Source organism: Cervus canadensis, chromosome 1 (assembly GCF_019320065.1).
Source record: "Cervus canadensis isolate Bull #8, Minnesota chromosome 1, ASM1932006v1, whole genome shotgun sequence".
Classification (NCBI taxonomy): Eukaryota; Metazoa; Chordata; class Mammalia; order Artiodactyla; family Cervidae; genus Cervus; species Cervus canadensis.
In genome coordinates, this window is record NC_057386.1 from 116,866,078 (window position 1) to 116,890,720 (window position 24,643).

At 49.7% G+C, this 24,643-nt stretch overlaps 1 protein-coding gene across 2 annotated transcripts in view; it reads right to left on the minus strand.

Moving 5' to 3' along the window:
* The window catches only part of HNF1A (HNF1 homeobox A), a 20,217-nt gene extending 12,297 nt beyond the window's left edge, over window positions 1-7,920 (minus strand). The window contains exon 1 of one of the 2 annotated variants that reach the window (XM_043438880.1): window positions 4,759-7,920. In XM_043438880.1, coding sequence (XP_043294815.1) covers window positions 4,759-5,090 — 332 coding nt within the window. In that variant the 5' untranslated portion in view covers window positions 5,091-7,920. The remainder of the gene's footprint in view (window positions 1-4,758) is intronic. The other variant, XM_043438883.1, reaches the window with a different exon arrangement.
* Window positions 7,921-24,643: the final 16,723 nt, after the last annotated feature.

The following is a 24,643-nucleotide window of genomic DNA, read 5'->3' on the forward strand; positions in this document are numbered from 1 at the left end:
AACCCTAGGAGGTAGGTGCTACTTGTCCGCTCATTTCACAGGTGAGAAAACTGAGGCTCAGAGAGGTGCATACTTGTCCGAGGGGACCTCACTGGGACTCAGGACTATTTGGCTTTGCCTGAACCCCTGACATCTGCCTGAGCCCTGTCTCCCTGCTTTCAGGGGCCCTTAGAAGCCTCTCCTCCCCACCACCCACCCCCCTCCACCAGCTCCCCAGATGCCAGTCAGTCCTGGGAGGGAAGGGCAGGACAAAGTCCAGCCTTGCGCTCCACGGCAAACATGTTTATCTGATTCCAGGTCTGGGCTGCCCATGGCCTCCCTCCTCCCCCAACTGCAGTCATCCCCCTCCTGAGAGAGAGGTCCTCCCTCCCTCCCTCCCTGTCTTCCTTCAGCAGCGCCTCTTTGGGCTCAAACTAAAGATCTGCTGTCTCTCCCTGTCCATCTGACCCTATGTGTCTCTGTCTGCCTGTCATTGTTTCACACACTTTCTCTTTCTCTCTGTTTTCTGCTTTCTCCACCTCCACAAAACACACACACACACACACAGTCTCCAAGAACGTGGCTCTTTTCATGACATTTTCCCCAAGGCAGAATTAGGAGGCCAGGTCTCCAGGCATCTCCTGCTTTCACTCTGATGGGTTTGAGTCAAACCAATCCCCGGTTCGAATCCCACCACTGTGATCTCACACCCGTCATGTACATGCCTCTCATCTGCCCTGTAACAGGATGACAGATCACTCCTGCCTCCCAGTTGTTTGTTGGGAGAACTGGCTGAGTTTCTAGGAGGGGTGAAACTCATCCCTAGAGTTTGATGATGAGGTCAGGGTCAGGCACACAGTAAGTGCTCAGTAAGTGGAATGGTATTGTTACCACCACCACCTCCATCATCACCATCCACAACCTAGCCCTGGGGCCTCCCAGCCCCACGGCAGACGGAAGAGGACTCAGGTGGAGATCTGCCCATATCTCCCTCCTCCCACCTGCTGCCGGTTCTGGAGTCCCTCAGAGGTTTGAGACTTTGGGCCTCTTGCTCACGGGCCCATGGGATTTTGGTGGGTCCAAGGTTGCAGAGCTGGGAGACCAGCCTGAAGGGCCATTTATCTGGAGGGGAGCCGAGTTCTCAGCGTGAACCCCAGCTCTACCACTCATCCTCCAGGTGGCTCTGAGAAGTTGCTTAGCCTCCATGTGCCTCAGTTTCCTCAACCGTGATAGGGGCCTAATAATATTTCATAGGTTATCAGGAGGAGAAAATGAGTTTTATGCATCTGTAAGCCCTTCATAAGCCCTAGGGGACTTCCCAGGTGGCTCAGTGGTAGGGAACCTGCCTGCCAATGCAGAAGACACAGGTTCGATCCCTGGGTCGGGAAGATCCTCTGGAGGAGGAAATGGCAACTCACTCCAGTATTCTTGCCTGGGAAATCTCATGGACAGAGGAGGCTGGCGGACTACAGCCCGTAGGATCTCAGAGTCGGACATGACTTGGTGACTGAGCCTGCAAGTACGCATGAGCCATAGAGCACTGCATGGAAGTCAGTCAGTGGTTAACAGTGAGACTGATGGGGGAGGGTGAGGAGGGGGATGAACGTGTCAAAGACGGGCATGCGGCCTCAAGGTGCTATGTCAAGTGTGGAGGACTTGGGTCCAAGCCCCAGCCTTACTACTTTGTAAGACTACCTCGGGCAGGTCACTTTGCCTCTCTGAGCCATGGTTTGCTCATCTGTAAAATGGGACCACTGATAATAGCAGTCGTTTGTTGCACTTACATGCTGTTTAACCCTGTGGGTAACCGTTATGATCAGCTCTGCCTTGCAGAGAACACTGTGGCTCAGAAAACTGAAACGGCCTGCCCCAGCCGAGCTGGGGATCAAGTCCAGGCAGGCTGGCCTCAGTCAGGGGTGTCAGATTGTCCCACCTCAGCCTCTGTCTTCCCGCGTCTCCGGGCCTTGGTGCTGCCCGATGGAGAGGATCAGAGACCCTCGAGTTTGAGCCGCTCAGGGATAGGAGGGCCTAGGAGGACGCTCAGGAAGGAGCCCTGAGACAGGCTCCTCCCTTGGCCATAGCAGCAGATGTCCCCAGGGTTCAGAGAAACCTAGTTGTCACTCATTCATTCATGAAGAGTATCAGCTACTGGGCTGGAGATCAGGGGTCTGAGTGGTGAACACAGCTCTGGAAGGGCTTTGGTGGTCATGGCCCGAGACAGAAAACAGATCAATAAGATGATCATAAGTAATGATACATTTCAGGAGAAAGTCAACAAAAAATAGGGGAAGAGAGAGTGATGATGCTGGGACCTACCTTTAGATGGGGTGATCAGGGAGGGCCTCCCCGACGGGGTGATATTGGAGCAAAAGGGGGAAAGAATTGGTCATGGGAAGATCTGGAAAGAAGGTTCCAGGGAGAAGGTACAGCACGTGCAAAGGTCCTGAGGTGGGAATCAGTGAAGTCAGTGTAGTGTTAAGTGGAGGACAGTGGTAGCAGGGGGAGAGGTACCTGAGGAAGAGGTCAGGGAACCAGGGTGGGCGGGGAGTGTGAATTTTACTCATTGTCCAGGTCAGGGAGACCAAGGCAGGATGAGAAGAGACATGTCCAAGGTAACACTGGGTCACACCTGGCTTCCTGGGGAAGTCCTACCCCTTCGCCATCCTTTCCAGCCTCAACTTCCCCCACCACCCAGGGCGGTCATGGGGGTCCCCCACCCCTCTGCAGCCTGTGTCCTGAGGCCCAAGGCCCCACTTTCCCCCCTCAGGGCGTTTTCAGATCCCTTTTGTTACCTGAACAATAAGTAACCCAGGTAGTTAGTTATAAACTCCGCAGGAACAAGGAGCTGGTTGATAATTTATAGCAACATCTCAAATTTAAATGGAAAGTAAATAGCATGCTGTTAGCATTAAAGAAAACCCAATCGGGGCGGGAGGCAAGCACTCCAGCTTCCTCGCAGCTTGGGGCACCTCGCTCTCTCCCCAGCCCCTTCTTCCAGCTGCACGTCAGACCCGGGCCCCTCCGGGCCCCTCTGCGCCACTCTGCTTCTCCAGGTCTCTGTCTCCATCTCCCGAGACGCCCCCCCCACCCCCCATCTCTTCCTTCTTGTCTCCCCTCTCTCCCTCCGCCTCCAGGTCTCTGCTGGTCCCCAGGGAGCACTTTGACCCCTGCTTCCCGCTCGCGTGCTGTGGATCAAGCCTTCCCGTCCACCCACCATCCTACTGAAGGGGCTACTGGTCAAGAGGCCCCACCCAGCCAGGTAAGGCCTTTGCTACCCCACTTGCCCCCTACACCCCCCTGAAAGCCCCCAGGCTCATCTGGGGCCCTGAGCAGTTCTGGCCCAGCCCCACCCTGTCCGGTTGCCCTCTCCCTGGGTCTGGTGATGCCTGACTCTATGCCCCTCCCCTGCAGCCCAGCAGGGCCCTTTGCCCTCCTCCTGCCTACCAACTCAGGGGGCCCTGGCTGCTCCCCTGCCCCCTCCCCGGCCCTCAGAAGGCCTGGCAGGCCCTGAGGGCTCCCTGAGGGATGGATCCCGCCCTCCCCCACCCCAGGCTGGGATCCGGACCTTGGACAGAAAAGAGATAGTCTTTGGGAACTCTTCCTCAGCAACCCATCCCTCCCCCCCAGTCACCCCCAGTCGCCCCCAGCTCTGACCCCGGTCCTGGCGATGGAGGGCACCCAAAAGAGGGACGTGGAGCCCCAGCTGGGTGGCCTTAGTCCAGCTCCTTCCCCTCTCTGAGCCCCAGTTTCCTTTCCTCATCCTTATCTGTATGTAGCTTCCTCCAGAGTTTATCTCAACATTGCCCAAAATGACACCTGTGAAACCTTAGCCCGGCACCCCTCCCCGGGCTGTTAGGAGGCAGGTTACAGAGCCTCGGAGGGGGGGCTGTCCCTGCAGCCCCCAGGCTCCCCTTCCCTCACCTCCAACCTCCCCCACCCCCGCCTAGGGGGGAAGTCAGAGTTGGCTCAGGCCTCCCCAGGCCACCAGCCCTACAAGTTAATGATCACAGGCCTTATCAGAGCCTTTTGCCATTTATAAATTTATAAAACAAAAGAGAAATAATAAAACTCGTGGGTAATTAGTAACCAGCTCAGCTCTGCTGAGGAGAGGGGAGCAGAGGGCTCAGACCCACCCCGTCCTCCGGGAGATGGGTAAAGCCACCCCGTGGGTGGGGGTACAGAGCGGGAGGCTTCTAGCTGTACCTGCTGGTGATGGGGGGGCCTGAGGCTGTGCTGGAAAGGGGAGCAGCTCCCCTCCTGAGGCTCCATTTCCAGCAGGTAAGAAAGACCTGGGTTCTCCCGGCTGAAAGCTCGAGTTCTGGGGAGACCAAGGGGACCCCCCAAAACCCCAGCCAGGGGTGTGCCCTGATGTTTAGCAGGGAAGTTAGGATTGGGGGACTAGAAATGCGCCTGATAGCTAAAAATTCCCACCACCAGCCCTTCCCCGGTTCTCTCCCCGGGTATTCAAATTGTGGATTCTCTGCTTGCTCCCATCTTGGGCTTCCCCTGTGGGGCATGCCCCACTTCCCAAGCTCTGGGCTGGAAGCCTTGGCTCATGGGGACGGGACCCTGCAGAGGGCCAGATCGGGCGCTGGAGACTCCAACCTCCAAGCCAGAACCCCCCTCCTACCACCTCCAAGCTCTAACGGACCCTGTCCCCGTCACGACAACCAGGCTATAGCCCATGGGACTCTGGACTGGGAAGGGCTGGGCAGAAGCCGAGGGTGAGTCCCTCTCTCGGGGCTCCTTGGGGGCGGGGGACAAGGGAGGGGTCCTTACTGCAGCAGGGTCTCCACCACGGCCTTCTGGTGGGCCGCCTCCTCCGGGCTGAGGCTCTCCAGCTCCTTGAGGATGGGTGGTGTGAAGTCGTCCCCATCGTCATCCGTCTCGTCCTCCGAGCCCCTGGCCTCCCCTAGCCCATTGGGCAGCTCGGCCAGCTCCCCTCGGCCGCCGCCACTGCCGCAGGACTCCCCCTTGTCCAGGGGGCCATCTCCAGCCAGCAGGTAGGGCCCAGGCTCACCCAGCGCCTGGATCAGCGCCTCTTTGCTCAGGCCTGACTCGAGCAGGGCCGCCAGGAGCTCCGTCTGCAGCTGGCTCAGTTTAGAAACCATGGCTCCAGTAGCGCCGGGCCACGCGGCCCAGGGCCACCGAGCCGGCCGCCTCCCCCGACCGCGTGGGCTGGCTCCGTGCTGGCCGGCCCGCAGGCAGGCCCCAGCCAGGCTCCTTGTACCCGCTGCCCCCCCAAACCCCACTAGCCAAGCCCTGTGGGCACCCCCAACCCCCAACCCTGGCCCCAGTGGCCAGTGAATCAGGGCCCCTGCCCGCTCTGTTTACATTGGAGCTGGGGAAATTCTCCAAGGTTCATATTTATCCGTGTGCTTAGCGAAGGGACTGAACTTTGGACTTCACCCTGCGCGGTGCAGGCCTCATGGCAGAGCAGAGTGGTAGAGCCGCGGCCTTCCACGGGAATGGGCAGAGTGGAGGTGGGGGAGGCGGCGATGGGGGACCCACACAGCTGGGGCGCAAGGAGCTGGGAACCGGGGAGTCCTCCGGGTGACCAGCATCCAATCCCACCCCCTCAGGACCTCGTAGTGGGTCAGGCTGGAGCCAGAGAACCAAAACGCAGATTCCCCTTGGGAACAGAAGCAGCAAGGATTTCCAGGCTGTTGGGCCAACTCTCCTCATGGGCAGGGGATGGTCACATCCATCTGGGGACACTCCCCACAGCCAGCCCGGGCACCAGGCCTTCCCAGGAGGAAAAACGCGTTGGCTCACGTCTGCTGTGGACCGGGTCTGTAACTCACTTCATTACCTCCGTGAAGCCCCCTAACAGCTGTGAGTGGGCACAGGGATTATGCCCATTTTACAGAGGAGGAAATTGAGGTTCTGTGAGGGTAAGCAACTCACCCAAAGTCACACAGCTAGCAGGGACAGGACCTGCAGGGTGGAAGCAGGGTGAGACTACTCAAGTTCTTGACTCAGGCGCAAATTTCAAGGGGATGATGGAAGAACTCAGTAAATCTAGGTAAAATAATAGTTTATATAAGGATATTAAAAATTCTAAATTAATGCAAACCTTAAAATAATTTAAAAGAAATGTCCACACAAAATCCTGCACATGAATGTTCACAGCAGAATAATTCACCATAGCCAAAAAATAAAAAAAACATAAATATGCATCATGGAAAGAATGCATAGAAAAAAAATCTGGTCCATCCATACAATGGCATATTATTTGACCATAAAAAGGAGTGAGGGCTTCTCTGATGGCTCAGCATCCATCTGCCACGCAGGAGACACAGGAGACCTGGGTTCGATCCCTGAGTTGGGAAGATCCCCTGGAGAAGGAAATGGCAACCCCCTCCAGTATTCTTGCCTGGAGAATCCCATGGACAGAGGAGCCTGGTGGGCTACAGTCCGTGGGGTCGCCAAGAGTTGGACACGACTGAGCATACACAGCAAAAAGGAGTAAAGTCCTGATTCATACTACAATAGGTGTCAGTCTGGAAGACATTATGCTAAGTGAAAAGAAGCCAGACACAAAAGGCCATCTATTTGTACGACCCCACGTATAGGGAACATCCGGAATAGGCAAGTCTATATGGGTCAGAAAGTGGATTCATGGCCACCAGGGTTTGGAGGGATGGGGGTGGGGACAGGGAATGGCTACTTGGTGGGAGCAAGGTTTCTTTGGGAACGATGGAAATGTTCTAATATTCATTGAGTGATGTTACACAACTCTGTGACTTTACTAAAAACCGCTGAATTTTGCACTTTAAATGGACAAACTTTATAATATATGAATAAAATATATTTCTTAATTAATGCCAAAAATCTGATGAACAAAAAATATCAAATTTTAAATAGCGGCAGGTTCCAGCCCTCCCTCACTTCCCAATGATCCCAGCGCTGGACAAAAACTCATCCTCACACCCCCTGACCCACCTCTTCCCTTTTCCAGTAAGAGCCTGGACAAAACTTCCTGCTGTCTGTTCCCTGGGGTGGCCGTAAGCCCCCAGAACGAGGGGTGCACACCGTTGCCTGGAGTGGGCAGGGTGGTCCTGAGGCTCCCCCAGGCTGGGGCACCTCTCAGGGGTCTGTGGAACCTGGGTCATGCTTGCCAACAGTGGAAGGGAGAAGGTGGCATGTGGCCAGGAGGCTCTCGAGGCAGACCAGGCCAGGCCAGCAGAGGGAAAAGGGTGCTGGCCAAGTCTTCATTTTTGCGCTCACTTGACGCATCCAGCAACCATCAAGTCCATGTGGCCATTGAGCACCTGAAATGTAGCTGATGCCTCTGGCCGAAACAACAATATTTTAGGTGAAAGTTTTTAATTTTTGTGTGTGTGTGTGTGTATTTAAAAAAAAAATTTTGGCCACACTCCAGTGGCCTATGGGACCCCTAGTTCCCCAACCAGGGATTGAACTCATGCCCCCTGCATTGGAAGCAAGGAGCCTTAACCACTGGACTGCTGGGGAAGTCCCAAAAGTTTTTAATCTTAAAACTACATTTTTGAACATTTTACATTAAAAATTAGAAACCTTAATTTCACTCATTTCTTTTTACTGTTATAATGGTACCACTGGAAACGTTTAAATCACATTTATGGCTCACATCCTATCTTTATTGGACTGTACCACTCTGTAATTTACTTACATTGCTGTTGTTATTCAGGCGTATCCCACTCTTCGCGACCCCATGGACCGCAGCACGCCAGGCTTTCCTGTCCTTCACCATCTCCCAGAGTTTGCTCAAATTCATGTCCATTGAGTCGGGATGATGTTTGTATTTTACGGTCTGTCTGCCTCTGCTAGGATGTCCGCCTCACTCCTCCCAGGGCTGGGCTTTTGTCTGTCTTGTTCACTCCCAGTGCTTAGACTGTTGCCCCATCCACTTAGTAGGCAATCAATAAATATTCATGGAATGAATACATTTCATTGCACACCAACCACGTATACTTAGCTCTGCACTAAGCTTTAGTAATGTATGAAATGCTCAGAACCACTCTACGAAGCAGGTACTGTTGTTCCCATCCTGCGGAGGAGAAAACAGAGGCTCAGAGGGGTGGAACAGCTTGCTCAGAGTCCCCCTAGAGCCTGGCAGTCTCGATGCACAGGATGGTGCTGGCAATTGCCCCTCGGGAAAGTGGGACCCCCCCACACATTTCTTCCAGCGCTTCCCTTTATCTCTAGCATAAGTAGCTTTGGGGTCAGGCAGCTCACCGCTGGCGGCAGAATCCTCAAGTCCAGCCGAAGTTCTGGGAGGATGCCGCGGGCTGTCACCTCGTGGTTCTCCCCCTGGTTACCCCCTCCAGGAAGCTGCTTGCCACCTGCAGCTGCCCCTCGGAGACTCTCACCTAGAAGGTGGAGCCGGATTGGGTGAGACCTGGATGCCCAGCAAGACATTTTTTTTTGCCACACCAAGAGGCATATTCCTCCACCAGGGATCTTAGTTCCTTCACCAGGGATCGAACCTGCGCCCCCTTCAGAGGAAGCACAGTCTTCGCCACTGGACCACCAGGGAAGTACCATGGCATGACTTTTAAACTCCTTAACTTCTGGGGCCCCGGCAGCCAGGTGCCTGAGCCAGTGACTCGGGGACGGAAGGTGGATTTAGTTGGGAGGGGGACCAAGGGGAGTGGGGAGATCCTCCAGGGTGTCTAAGGAGAGAGGCCCCCCCCCCAGGGCCCAACTTCAGCTCCCACTGCACACAAAGGCTATTGTCCTGGGCCCCATGAGTAGGGCTCCTGCTCTTCAATGAGAAGGGTGTCAGATAGCGATGCTTGGCAAGCAGAAAGGGATGAATCCAGGCCCCAATCTGCCCTTCTTCACAATCAGGGGACACATCTGAATGGACAAAGAGGTGGGAGAGGCATTTTGCCTTCTTGAAAATCACATGGGACCTAGTGTGAATTTCACGGACCCCCCGCACACACCCTAACCCCAATGGGTGGCCTCAGGCGACGATTTTGCCTTTATTGACTTATGTATAAAACAGAGGTATAGATCTCCAACTTTTTATACCTAATGCAAGTATTCCAAACTTTCTTGGTTCTAGGCACCCTCAATGTCTCAGTAATTTTTTTTTTTAATGGCAACCCCTACTTCCTTTTTAATGGCCTCCCCACTTCCCTGCAAAAAAACAAAAACAAAAACAAAAACCCAACAGTTATGTTTAGTAAGTAAGTGAGGTCAAAACAGTTAAGTATTTACGTCAACTTAGTTGCCACTTGAGTGAAGTGAAAGTCACTCAGTCGTGTCTGACTCTTAGCAACCCCATGGACTTTACAATCCATGGAATTCTCCAGGCCAGAATATTGGAGTGGGTAGCCTTTCCCTCCTCCAGGGGATCTTCCCAAACCAGGGATTGAACCCAGGTCTCCCACATTGCAGGCAGATTCTTTACCAGCTAAGCCACGGAAATTCTTTACCAGGGAAGAAGCCCTTGAGTATGCATGTAAATTAAAAGAAAAATAATATTTTAGCTTCTTCTTCAGTTCAATGCAGTTGCTCTCAGTCATGTCCAACTCTTTGTGACCCCCATGGACTGCAGCACACCAGGCTTCGCTGTCCATCACCAACTCCCAGAGCTTTCTCAAAGTCATGTCCACTGAGTCAGTGATGCCACCCAACCATCTCATCCTCTGTCGTCCCCTTCTCCTCCCACCTTCAATCTTTCCCAGCACCAGGGTCTTTTCAAATGAGTCAGTTCTTCGCATCAGGTGACCAAAGTACTGGAGTTTCAGCTTCAACATCAGTCCTTCCAATGAACACCCAGGACTGATTTCCTTTAGGATGGACTGGTTGGATCTCCTTGCAGTCCAAGGGACTCTCAAGAGTCTTCTCCAACACCACAGTTCAAAGCATCAATTCTTCTGCGCTCAGCTTTCTTTAGTCCAACTTTCACATCCATACATGATTACTGAAAAAACCATAGCTTTGACTAGACTGACCTTTGTTGGCAAAGTAATGTCTTTGCTTTATAATATGCTGTCTAGGTTGGTCATAGCTTTTCTTCCAAGGAGCAAGCATCTTTCGATTTCATGGTTGCACTCACCGTCTGCAGTGATTTTGGAGCCCAAGAAAAGAAAGTCTGTCACTGTTTCCACTGTTTTCCCATCTATTTGCCATGAAGTGATGGGACCAGATGCCATGGTCTTTGTTTATTGAATGTTGAGCTTTAAACCAACTTTTTTACTCTCCTCTTTCACTGTCATCAAGAGGTTCTTTAGTTCTTCTTCGATTTCTGCCATAAAGGGGATGACTTCTTCCTGTCTGAGGTTACTGATATTTCTCCCTGCAATCTTGATTCCAGCTTGTGCTTCATCCAGCCCGGCATTTCACATGATTTACCTGCATATAAGTTAAATAAACAGGGTGACAATATACAGCCTTGATGTACCCCGTTCCCAATTTGGAACTAGTCAGTTGTTCTATGTCGAGTTCTAACTGTTGCTTCTTAACCTGCATACAGATTTCTCAGGAGGCAGGTCAGGTGGTCTGGTATTCCCATCTGTTTAAGAATTTTCCACAGTTTGTTGTGATCCACACAATCAAAGGCTTTGGCATAGTCAATAAAACAGAAGTAGATATTTTTCTGGAACTCTCTTGCCTTTTCTATGATCCAACGGATGTTGGCAATTTGATCTCTGGTTCTTCTGCTTTTTCTAAATCCAGCTTGAACACCTGGAAGTTCTTGGTTCACGTACTGTTTCTTCTTAAATAATCCTGAGTATGTACTAATGAAATAAGTGGATTTATTGGGCTCTATACAACTGCTCAAACCTGGGAATTATATTGACCATGAGCCCCTTCATTTCTCGTCCCACAATAATTTTTACGTGAAACTTTTTTTAAAAAAATCATAACAACTGCCATAAACCCAGCTTCACAGAGTTATGACATCTAACATTCAAATTGCAAATTACCCTGACCTGGTACTTTGAACGCTGGCCGACAGATGTCGCTGTGTTTCTTTCAAAAATCCTCTAAAATATTCTGTGGTGCCCAGGGGCACCTGGAGGCCCAGTTTGGGAACTGCAGACCTAAGAGATGATCTTGAACAGAGGGTGTTCAGTAAAATGTAGTTGTGAACTTTATCACCGTTCTCACCTACTGCGTGAGCAGATGTTTGCAACATTCTGGCAAGACATAGGCTTCAACTTAGGAAGCAGCACAAGAGGGGTGCCCTGTCATCCAATCTCAGGGCTCTCTTGGAATTTAATTACCACCCCCACCAACCCCACCTCAGAACGCATCTGTTTTCATTCTCAGACTGTTCTTCCTCCCAGCCCCACTGCCCTTTAACCTTTATTGAACAGTCGCTGCTATATGCAATTTTCATGCTTTTTTCACTTAACCTCTCAGCAGCCTCATGAGGTAGGTACTTTTAGCCCCATTTTACAGATGAGCAAACTGAGGCTCTAGAAGGCTATATACTGCCCATCTAGTGCTTGGCAGAGCTAACTTTGAACCCAGATCTCCCTGATGTCAGAACCCAAGCCCTTGACCACTATTCCACGCCACCCTGCCTTTGAGGTAGTTCACACTTGCTAAATACTTGTTACTATTATTTTGGTTGGTGTCTTCATTGTCTGTTGTTCTGGGTAAGTGTCACTGCCCATTGGCCTTGTCCTCTTTGTGCTGCTTTTTACAGATGAAGAGACTAAAGGTGCTGAGGGAAATAAGACACAGTGGTTAGGGACCTCCCTGGTAGTCCACTGACTAACAGCCCACGCGCCCAATGCAAGGGGGCCCAGCGTTGATGCCTGGTCAGGGAACTAGACCCCACATGCTGCAATTCCGAGTTCCCATGTCCCAACTAAAGATCCTGTATGCCGCAATGAAGACTGAAGATCTTCTGTGCTGCAGCTAAGACTCTGCACAGCCAAATAAATAACTAAATAACTAAAAGCAGAGACTCAAGTCCAACTGCCTGGGTTTGAGCCTGGCTCTGCCACTTACTTACAGTCGGACATGACTGGGCGACTCAAGAACAGCAACAACGGCCACTTACCAGCTGTGTGACCTTGGGCAACTTACTTAACTTCTCTGTGCCTCAGTTGCCTTCTTCTGTAAAGTGAGAATGAAAATGCTATCTGCCCCGCCCGCTGTTAGGAGGACTGATGACGTGTTTCTCAGAAAGCTCTGTGCCTGACACACTACAGGCGCTCCCCACGGTAACGAGTGGCCGTTCCACTCCCATTGTTTGTTGCTTGTTCAGTCGTTCAGTCGCGTCTGACTCTTTGCGACCCCCATGGATTGCAGTACGCCAGGCTCTCCTGTCCATCACCATCTCCCAGAGTTTGCTCAAATTCATGTCCATTGAGTCGGTGATGCTGTCTAACCATCTCATCCTCTGCCTCCCCCTTCTCCTTCGTTTGCAAAAGTCCTCCACATCAGAGTTCCTGCTCCCTACTTTATTTGATTCTTAAGCCCTGATTCTGGCATCCAAGGCCATCAATACCTCAACCCCACTCTCTATCCAATCACAGAATTTGTCCTCTCCACAGCAAACCTGACACTGCCTCCCATCCGCGGCTTTTCCCACACACTGTTTCCCTGGAGACCCTCACCTGTGACCCTGTCTTCAGGATCCTCCCGAGTCTCCTCCTGACTCCTGCTGCCCACAGCAGCACGAGCCGTCACTAGCAGCCTCCCGTAACTCGAGGGAGCGGAACCAGCAGCCACAGAAAGCCTGGGGTTGGGGGTTAGAAGCTCAGATTCCTGACTCCACAATCAAAGGGTTTGACTTAATAGATCTGGGATGAAGCCCAAAGTGTGCCTGCTCCTTGCATCAAAGGGTAGAAAACCGAATCGTGTTTCTCTGCAAATCAGTAATAAATGGGGTTGCATGTGTGTGTTTGGGAAAGATGAGAAAGGATATAATCTAAGCTGTCAACGTCTTTGACACAGAGGTATGCATAAAGAAAACCAAAAACAGTAGTGGGAGGAAAGAAAATTAAATGTTGAAAGAAAGGAAGAAGAATTTGTAACTATATAAAGTAATAGATGTTAACTAAACTTACTGTAATAGTCATTGCACAATATATATGGACAGAAATCAAGTCGTCACATTGCACCTTGAACTAATACAATGTTATAAGTCAACTAAATCTCAGTTTTAAAAATTGGGAAAAAATTAGATTATGAAGATAGTTGCAGAATTCTGGTTATATACTAAAACCATTAAACTGACTTTATTTGTTTGGCTGTAGGACATGGGGGATCTCAGTTCCCCGACCAGGGGTCGAACCCATGCCCCTCGCATTGGAAGCATGGAGTCTTAACCAGTGGATGGCCAGGGAAGTCCCTGAACTGACATTTTAAGTGGATGAGTTATATATATGAATTATATGTCAATAAAGATCTTAATAAAACAAGAAAAGAAGCCTGAATAAAACGCTGCGTGTATAACAGAGTGACTGAGTGTACAGACGTGCATCAGTATAAACCACTGTGTGTGTGTGTGTGCGTGTGTGTGTGTGTCTGCTTGTCCGACTCTGCAAACCCACGGACTGTAGCCCACCAGGCTTCTCTGTTCATGGAATTCTCCAGGCAAGAATACTGGAGTGGATTGCCATTCCCTTCGCCAAAAGAACTTCCCAACCCAGGGATCAAACCCTGGTCTCCTGCATCGCAGGCAGATTCTTTACCATTTGAGTTACAGGGAAGTCCCTAAACCACAGTGAGTCATGTGGAAAGATGGACTTCAAAGGTGCATTTGCAAATATTGCTAGGTGGTTAGATTTCAGGTGATCTTTACTTTCTTGTTTATCCTTTTCTGTATTATTTGAATAGTTTAGCATGTATATTTATTTTCATAGATATAAAATAGAAAAACAATAAAGTCACTTTTATTTGGGTGCTACGTCCTCCCTTAAACCCCATCCCAGGTTCACGTGATGCTCAGAGTTCAGTCTCCCATCTTAGGTGTCTGTCCCTGGACCCCCACCAAGCTATAAGCTACAGCTATAAGAACCATGGTATGTCTATTCCTGGGCGCCCAGGACTCCCAAGTACTGATACCTACATTCGTGAAGCTCCAAACACAGCGCAGGCTCAAGAGATACTTGCCGGATGGAGCCCTGTCCATTGCTTCTGAATGAGCTTCTCATGATTTCCTGAAGATGTCTTATCAGTTCAATTAGATTGTAAATTTTGCGAGAACAAGGAGAACCTTGACCTTCCTTTTACCCGCCTTTGCCCCTGCCCAGCTCTGATCTAGGCACATAGTGACCCTGAAGGGTAGAACAAAAATCGAGGCAGAGAAAGGGGCCCGACAACCTCGCAATGCCTCCGTCCGTTTTACTGTCATCCTCTTCATCGACAGCAGAGGGCGCTCTAATTCCACACAGCAGAAGTTCCCAACCCTGTCTTGTCTTTGGAACTCCGGGTCATGGGGACAAAAAAAAAAGACCCCGAAATCCAAGGTCCCGCCCACATTGTTCCTGAATCACACTTGCTAGCAAGACTGCCAGGGAACCCCTCCTTTGAACAAACACCTCAGGAAATTTTCTCTGGATCAAACAAGTGCCGAAAAACTGCCGCACAGTCCTCCTGGACTTCCCCTGGTAGCTCAGCCGGTGAAGAATCGCCTGCAATGCAGGAAATCGCGGTTTGAGTCCTGGATCCAGAAGATCTGCCCGAGAAGGAATAGGCTACCCACTCCAGTATTCTTGGTCTTCCCTGATGGCTCAGACGGTAAAGAATCCGCCTGCAATGAGGGAGACCCAGGTTCAATCCCTGGCTTGGGAAGATACCCTGGAGAAAGGAATGGCTACCCACTCCAGTATTCTGGCCTGGAGAATTCTGCAAAGAGTGGGACAGGACTGAGCCACTTTCATTTTCTTCATATAGCCCTCCAGGTGTTTACAAGGTAACTAACCATGATTCTGACAAGCAAAGAGCCCAGAGAGACCTGCAGTGGTGTGAATCAAAATGAGGAAACAAATTCTTTAGCCAGGTTGTCACACTTCAGCTCCAGGGCTACGTGATGGCGTTGCCCGGAGGGCAGGCCATTACAAGCTTTCAGTTCAGTTCAGTTGCTCAGTCGTGTCCAACTCACTGTGACCCGGTGGACTGAAGCATGCCAGGCTTCCTTGTTCATCACCAGCTCCCAGAGCTTGCTCAAACTCATGTCCATCAGTCAGTGATGCCATCCAACCATCTCATCCTCTGTCATCCTGGTCTCCTCTCACCTTCAATCTTTCCCAGTATCAGAGTCTTTTCCAATGAGTCAGTTCTTAGCATTAGGTGGCCAAAGTATTGGAGCTTCAGCTTCAGCACCAGTTCTTCTAATGATTATTCAAGATTGATTTCCTTTAGGATGGACTGGTTTGATCTCCTTGCGGTCCAAGGGACTCTCAACGTCTTCTTCAACACCACAGTTCAAAAGCATCGATTCTTCTGCAGCTCAATTTTATGATCCAACTCTCACATCCATACATGGAAAAACCTTAACTTTGACTATAGAGACCTTTGTTGGTAAAGTAATGTCTCTGCTTTTTAATATGCTGTCTAGGTGTGTCATGGCTTTTCTTCCAAGGAGCAAGCATCTTTCAATTTCATGGTTGCACTCACCATCTGCAGTGATTTTGGAGCCCAAGAAAAGAAAGTCTGTCACTGTTTCCATTGTTTCCACATCTCTTTGCCATGAATGGATGGGACTGGATGCCATGATCTTTGTTTTTTGAATGTTGAGCTTTAAACCAGCCTTTTCATGCTCCCCTTTCACTTTCATCAAGGGTTCTTTAGTTCCTCTTCGCTTTCTGCCATTAGGGTGGTGTCATCTGCATATCTGAGGTTATTGATATTTCTGCTGGCAATCTTGATTCCAGCTTGTGCTTCATCCAGCCTGGCATTTTGCATGATGTACTCTGCATATAAGTTAAATAAGCAGGGTGACAATATACAGCCTTGATGTACTCCTTTCCCAATCTGGAGCTAGTCGGTTGTTCCATGTCCAGTTTTAACTGTTGCTTCTTAACCTGCATACAGATTTCTCAGGAGGCAGGTCAGGTGGTCTGGTATTCCCATCTGTTTAAGAATTTTCCACAGTTTGTCGTGATCCACACAGTCAAAGGCTTTAGAATACTCAATGAAGCAGAAGTAGATGTTTTTCTGTAATTCTCTTGCTTTTTCTATGATCCAACTGATGTTGGCAATTTGATCTCTGGTTCCTCTACCTTTTCTAAATCCAGCTTGAATATCTGGAAGTTCTCAGTTCACGTACTGTTGGTGCCTCACTTGGAGAATTTTGAGCATCACTTTGCTAGCATGTGGGATAAGGGCAATTGTGCAGTAGATTGAACATTTTTTGTCATTGCCCTTGATTGGAATGAAAACTGACCTTTTCCAGTCCTGTGGTCACTGCTGAATTTTCCAAATTTGCTGGCATATTAAGTGCAGCACTTTCACAGCATCATCTTTTAGGATTTGCAATAGCTCAACTGGAATTCCATCACCTCCACTAGCTTCGTTCCTAGGGATGCTTCCTAAGTCCCACTTGACTTTGCATTCCAGGATGTCTGACTCTAGGTGAGTGAGCACACCTTCATGGTTATCTGGGTCATTAAGATCTTTTTTGTATAGTTTTTTGTGTATTCTTGCCACCTCTTCTTAATATCTTCTACTTCTGTTAGGTCCATATCATTTCTGTCCTTAATTGTGCCCATCTTTGCATGAAATGTTCCCTTGGTATCTCTAATTTTCTTGAAGAGATCTCTAGCCTTTCCATTTTGTTTTCCTCTATTTCTTTGCATTGATCACTGAGGAAGGCTTTCCCATCTCTCTTTGCTGTTTTTCAGAACTCTGAATTCAGATGGATATCTCTCCTTTTCTCCTTTGCCTTTGGCTTCTCTTCTTTTCTCAGCTATTTGCAAAGCCTCCTCAGACAACCATTTTGCATTTCTTATACTTGGGATGGTTTTAATCACTGCCTCCTGTACAATGTCATGAACCTCTATCCATAGTTCTTCAGGCACTCTATCAGATCTAATCCCTTGAATCTATTTGTCACTTCCACTATATAATCATAAGGGATTTGATTTAGGTCATACGTGAATGGTCTAGTGGTCTTCCCTACTTTCTTCAATTTAGGTCTGAATTCTGCAATAAGGAGTTCATGATTTGAGCCACAGTCAGCTCCTTGTCTTGCTTTTGCTGACTGTATAGATCTTCTCCATCCTTGGCTGCAAATAATATAATCAGTCTGATTTCAGTATTGACCCTCTGAAGATGTCCCTATGTAAAGTCATCTCTTGTGTTTTCAGAAGAGGGTGTTTGTTATGACCAGTGCATTCTGTTGGCAAAACTCTGTTAGCCTTTGCCCTGCTTCATTTTGTACTCCCAAGGCCAAACTTGCCTGTTATTCCAGGTATCTCTTGACTTCCTACTTTTACATTCCAGTCCCCTATAATGAAAAGCACATCTTTTTTTGGTGTTATTTCTAGAAGGTCTTGTAGGTCTTCATAGAATCGTTCAACTTCAGCTTCTTTGGCATTAGTGGTTGGGGCATAGACTTGGATTACTGTGATATTGAATGGCTTGCCTTGGAAACAAACAGAGATCATTCTGTTGTTTTTGAAATTGCATTCAAGTACTGCATTTTGTACTCTTTTGTTGACTATGAGGGCTATTAAAAGCTTTGCCTTGTACTAATTGTTGATCTGAACGTTCCCATAATCTTTAAACTTGTTTCCTCATTTGTCAAGTAGGGACGATGTGGACCTGAGAGACTGCTATGAGAATTCAGTGAGATAAACGGGAATTGTATTTATACAGCAAGCAGGCATTTGGTTAGATGTCAGTTGTCATCCTTCTAAAATTAGCTAATTTTTGAGCACCTACTACCAGCCAAGCCCTACTTTACATAACATTCAAATGATATACATTTATCTTCTCCTTTTTTTTTTTTTTTGCCATGCGGTATGTGGGATCTGGAGAGTTGCTTAAACAGCAAGGAAATCAAACCAGTTAATCAACACTGGTTGATTCAGGGGAAATCAAGCCTGAATATCCATTGGAAGGACTGATGCTGAAGCTGAAGCTCTGATATTTGGCCATCTAATGCAAAGAGCCGACTCATTGGAAAAGACCCTGACGCTGGGCAAGATTGAGGGCAAGAGAAGGGGGTGATAGAGGATGAGATGGTTGTATGGCATCATTGACTCAATGGACATAAGTTTGAGCAAACTCCAGGGGATGTGAGGGACAGGGGAGCCTGGCATGCTGCAGTCCGTGGGGTCGCAAAGAGTTGGACACGTCTTAGCGACTGAACGACAATGTGGGGTCTAGTTCTACCACCAGAGATAGAACCTGTGCCCCCTGCCTTGGAATCACAGAGTCTCAAACCACTGGACAGCCAGGCAAGTCCCTTATTTGCTCCTTTAACCCTCAAAACAACCCTATGAGGTAAGTTCTGTTTCTCTCCCTATTTCACAGATAAGAAAACTGAAACTAAGAGGTTAAGCAACTGGCCCACTGTTTCCCAGCTAGGAAGTGGCAGAACTGGAATTTGAATTCAAGAAATGTGGCTCCAAGCCCCAGGAGGAACTGATCCCATGGGAACAAAACTACAACATCTCTAAGAAATCCTAATAATTGGGACTTCTCTGGTGGTGTAGTAGTTGATTCCTGGCTTCCAATGCAGGGGTCCAGGTTCGGTCCCTGGTCAGGGAGCTAAATCCCACATGCTCCTGCCACAATTGAAATCCTGTAAGACCTGGGGTAGCCAAAAAAAAAATATCTGCCCTTGGTTTCTTTGGGGAAAAGTAGACCACTCAGGTGAGGGAGTCCAAAAATGAGTTGAGGGGCCAAATGCAGGCTGCCAGCCAGGATTCCTCATGCTAATGAGTTGTCCTGGATTGACTCTTAGACACCTGAATTACCAGGAAGGTCTTGCTAAAGCCAATTCCTGTTGGCCCACCTGCCTTGGACTAATGTCCGTTAGTTGCATCCTCAACATAGGACCTGGTTAATTCCAGAGAGCCGTGGTTTCTGGACTCCGCCCGCTGGAAGCAAGGCCTTCGTGAGGACACAGAAGGGCAAGAGGGAAATCACACTGAACCAGAGTCCTCCAGACCTGGCGTTGGGGTCACGTCCACTCACGGGCCTGGCTTGACTCACAAGTTACTGATAATCCCGAACAAGCCGACAGAAAGCTCGCGGTCACATTTCTGGATGGAGAGATGCAACGGAGCCTGGGAATACTGATTCCTGGGGAGGGGAGCCCAGAGTCCGGAGGACAGGGTGGGACGAAGAGTTCGCTTTTGTGCAGCTTCCAGTTTTACAACCGGAGCGAGGTGGTCAGGGTCCTGGCCCCACTGGCACTTTTTCAAGTGCGTGCGTGCGTGCTCAGTCACTTCAATTGTGTCCCACTCTTTGCAACCCCCCAGGGACAATTCTCTGTCCATGGGGTTCTCCAGGCAAGAATGCTGGAGCAGGTTGCCATTTCCTCCTCCAGGGGATCTTCCGGATCCAGTGAGATGATGCAAACAGGCTTTCCTGCCCGGGATCTTTAGCAAAGTGGGAGCAGATGTAGGCAGACTTAGGGATGGCGTGTCCGGGGGTGGGGCTGGAGCAGGTAACAGTGGGGAGCTGTTGGCAGGTCTGGGCCTGGCTGGGTGAGGGGGCTGGGAATGGCTACCAGTGCCATGGGAAGGGCTGTCCTGGGAGGACCAGTGACTCAAAGCCCAGAGGCGGGGAGGGGCAATAAATACCTCCACCTCCGCCTCGATCCAGTCCTGCCCGCCAGTCTTTTTTTTTTTTTTAAATATTTATTTATTTGGGTGTGCCAGTTCTTAGCTGTGGCGGGCAGGTTTTTTAGTTGCCGCAGGACGGATCTCTGACCAGGGCTCGACCCCGAGCCCCCTGCATTAGGAGCTGGGAGTCTCAGCCAGTGGACCACCAGGGAAGTCCCTGCCCTCCGATCTCCTGCTGGCCGCTCCACGCGCTGAAATCAACCACCAGGCAGAGACCGGGGGACTCCGAGGGGCACCGAGCCGGGTGGAGGCATTCAGAGACCACCCCCGTGCTGTAGGCATGCTCGCGGAGATCTGGTGGTGTCATAAGACATCTATGTTTGGCCTCCATCCCAGGTTCCTGGCACAGAGCTTGTAAACCCTTGTAAAACTGAGTAATGGGGTGATCAGAACATCTTTTTTACACTGTTTGATTTTAGTCCTCATTCCTGACGTAGAGCTTCTGAGACCTTTGTACCTCCAAAGTGACTGAGTGTCTTTCTGTATGTAAAGGGATGATTGATGACTGGGAACTTCCGGTGCGGGGGTGGCGGGTGGGGGGAGGTCTTCATCTGGACTGGAAAGACCCCGGCCTGGTTAGAGGGTTAAACATTTCAGCCCCATCCCCACCCCTGACCTCTGGGAGTGGGATTAGAGATTGAGGTAATCACCTGAATGGGTGACTCAGTCATGCTTATATAAGGAAATCTCCATGAAAATCCTAAATGAAAGGGTTGACTTTGTTTGTGCTTGGGGATATTTTCATGAGCCTGGAGGGTGGGACACTTGTGTCGTTTATAATACCCTTTATGCGAGCTGTACATGCTTAGTCGTGTCTGATTCTTTGCAGCCCCATGGGCTGTAACCCACTGGGCTCTTCTATCCATGGAATTTTCCAGGCAAGAATACTGGAGTGGGTTGACATTTCCTACTTCAGGGGATCTTCCTGACCCAGGGATCAAACCCGTGTCTCTTGTGTCTCCTGCATTATCAGGTGCATTCTTTACCACTAGTGCCACTTGGGAAGCCCAGATATCCTTTATAATAAGCCAGTAATTGGGACTTTCTTGGTGGTCCAGTGGTTAAGACTCCATGTGCTTCCACTGCAGAGGGAGCAGGTTTGATCCATGATCGGGGAACTAAGATCCCCCGTGCCCCATGGTGCAGCCAAAACAGAATCTGCCTGCCGGTGCAGAGATGCAAGAGATGTGGGTTTGATCCCTGGGTGGAGAAGATCCCCTGGAGGAGGAAATGGGAACCCACTCCAGTATGCTTGCCCGGGAAATCCCATGGACAGAGGAGCCTGGAGGGCTACAGTGATGGGGTCACAAAGAGCCGGACACGACTGAGCGTGTACAAACACTCGCAGTAGTGTGTAAAGTGTTTCTCTGAGCTCTGTGAGCTCTTGCAGCAGGTCCTTCAATCTGAGGAGGCGGTCAGGGAAGCCCCTGGTTTTGAAGCCAAGTCGAGTAGAACCATGGATGCCCCAATACTTATGAATCCAATATTTGTGACTGGCATCTGGTGTGGAGGCTGTCTTGTGATATAAAACCCCTAACCTGTTGGGTCTGCATGGATCCTGGGTGGTTAGTTTTAGAATTGAATGAATTAATTAAGGTTAACAATAACCTTTAATTAAATCACATTAAAGGTTGAGGCTTCTAAAAGTCTCAGGCAGGGAATTCCCTGGTGGTCCAGTGTTTAGCAGCTTTCACTTCTGTGGCCCAGGTTCAATCCCTGGTTGAGGAACTAAGATTCTACAAGCCGAATGAGTGATGTGGCCAAACAAAAAAAAAAAGTCTCTTGCAGTACTGCTGCCTATGATTCACTGAACAAAACACAAAATCACACGACCACACCTTGGTGTGAGAGAGGCTGAAAAGTATCTTTATTGTAGGCAATGAGACCAGGATTCTATTACTAAAGAAAAAAAAGAGGAGAATGTATATTAGGTATTTAACTAGCTACAAAGGATAACCATAGCCTCTCCATTTATTGAGCACTTTCTGTGCAGCGAACACAGTGCTAAGCGCTTAATAAGTGTTCTCTGGTCAAACAAGATTGCCCCCTGGTAGCCAGGAAAACACACACACACACACACACACACACACACACACACACACACACACGGAGAAGCCTTTTAAACTCGGCCCCTTCACTGTGAGCCATTGATGTGGAAAGTCTCTGTAATGTGATCCAGCAGAGAGGGAGGGGCGATGTCCCCTTAGAATAATAAGGTCAGGATTACTGAAATCAAATCAAAATCTGTAACCAGGAGGAAATATGAGTGTCCCGCGCAGAAGGTGAGGGGGAGGGATATTTTCAAAGGGAAATTAATCTTTGTGGTTTGAGACATGTTTGATTTTAAATACATCAAGAGAAAAGCAGTCACACCTGACAGGAGAACCCCCGCTGTTCCAGCCAACCCCCTCCTCCCCGCTCCTGCCCCCAGAGGAGTCAGCAAACGCTGAGGACCAGAGTCCCTCTGTCCCCCTCTGCGAGTCAGCAGAAACTCAGAGAAGAAAGACTTTTAACAGTCAGCAGACTCCGCGAACTGTGTACTTAGCAATTTACAAAAAAGGGGCTTCGCCAGGGACTTTGACATTTTTACAGAGAAGGGTGATGTTTCATGAGTTGTGAAAAGGTCGGAGACAGAAGTAGGCGGTTCAGAGAGAAAGGGAGCCTCGCCAGGCTGCCATTTCACACAACCCCAGGGTCACGCCCACCCACAGAGAAGAGAGGATGACACCGGCTCTAAAGACTTAGGATGCAGGGGATTGGAATGGGAGGAGAGGGAAGGGGTTGGAAGAACCGTTGGAGGGCTAGAGGCTGAAGCAGTGAAAGATGTCCTGGGAATGGAGACAGGCTTGGGGGTCCCAAGCAACCGGGGAGGCTGCATCTGAACTACAAGCAGCCAGTCTCAACAAAGACCCCTGAGCCAACACTTGGCACAGAGATAGAGATGTTGCCAGTGTTCAGGGGTTCCACCGGACGAATCAAAGGGCACGTGAGGGTCACCAGTGTAGACCAGAGAGCAGCTGACCCAACCTTGTCACATAATTCCATTTCCCTTCGCTAGCGAGTCTGGCCTGCACACGTGGACCAATGAGACACAAGGAGGGCCGTGATCTGAGCTAAGGCCAGAAGGCTTCCCCCAAACTGTTTTGCCTGGATAGGAATCCCACTACCCCCATACAAGACCAGAGATAGGAAGCCCTGAGTTACCAGTAAGCATGCATGTGTGCGTGCTAGGTCGCTTCGGTTGTGTCCGACTCTTTGCGATCCCATGGACTGTAGCCCACCAGGCTCCTCTGTCCATGGGTTTCCCCAGGCAAGAATACTGGAGTGGGTTGCCATGCCCTCCTCCAAGGGATTTTCCTGATGCAAGGATGGAACCCGCGTCTCCTGTGGCTCCTGCATTGGCAGGCGGACTCTACTGCTGAGCCACAGTCTAAGCGTACATACTGCCCGCCCTAACACGTGGAAGTCTTGGGTCAGGAGTTAAGTTGATTTCAGAATGCTTAAGTGATGTTCCAGATTCCAGTCATCATCACCATCATCCCAAAGCTGAGAGGGTTTGATATCATCAGGATCCCAGATTCTCTTCATCTTCCCTCTCAGCAGTCCACAGCATCAGCTTCCCTGAAGGTCAACTGCCCAGATGGTCAAAGCGGCTGCCGCTACTCACCGAGGCACCTTGGTTTCCCAGAGGGGAGCGGGGAGGGAGGCGGGGTGGAGAGGGAGGAGCTGCTCACACCCCTTAGCTCTGACCACGCCCCTCCTTGCATCTCATTGGTCCACCTGTTCAGGCCCGACCCTGAATCCGTCGCTAGCAAAGCGAGATGGAATTATGTGACAAAGTTGGGTCAGCTGTTCTTAGTGTGGTCCTAAGACCAGCAACATGCATACCATCTGAAAACTTGTTAGAAATGCAGATCTTCAGCCTCATCTCACACCTGCCCAATCACAAACCCTCGGGGTGGGACCCAGCCGGCTGGATTTTCACGAGCTCTCCGAGGATTCTGATCCAGGAACCCCTGCCTTAGGTAAAGGTTTTCTGGAACTGCTCTCAAGGTCTAGGCGTGGGAATGACTTTGAAGGAAGATAGTGGGGCCGTTTGAGGGTGGGGGAGGGGAAGAATACCCTCTTCAGTGGGCATTGCAGCGCCCGCTGTGTACAGCTAGATGCCAGGGACAGTGTGGACTCAGGAGTCCCCATCTGCAGTAAGGAGACAGCAAGACTAAAGTCTCCTCTTAGGACCAAGCCCCCGACCCCCACCCCAGAGGAAAAGGATAAATCCAATGGACAGGAGAAAAGAAAAACACTACACACATACCATGTCGTTTGACCTCACAGCCTTCCTCTAGAAGGGATGTTATTAAATTCTCAGTTTTTAGTAATGAGGATATTGAGGTTCAGAGAAGTCACTGCTGCAAGGCCACACACAGCCACCTATTCCACATGCATCTCTTCCAGGTTCGTGTCCGTGTGATGTACCAGTGGCGGGGGCAGTGGGAGTTGTGGGCAACAAAGGGGAGCATTTGGTGTAGACAACTTTAAAACTGTGATAAAGCAGGCTAAAAGTCCTTCATTGTGAAAGTGTAACAGCAATTTTTAATGATCAAAATGCAATAGCAATTCTAATCATTTCTCGAAAAAAGTGGGGAAAAATAATAAAAGAAAAAAAATGTAAAAAAATATATATATAATAGCAATTCTAAATAAGGTCACAGGCAAGATTCTCTCCCCTGAGTTGGTTTTGGGTTCTAAACAATCTCTGTGGTTAACTGTTGAATTTTAATAATAGAAATGATGATATAGGAATTCTCTGGTGGCCCAGTGGTTAGGACTCTGTGCTGTCACTGCCGAGGGCCTGGGTTCAATCTCTGGTTGGGGAACTAAGATTCCACAAGCCCCGTGACATG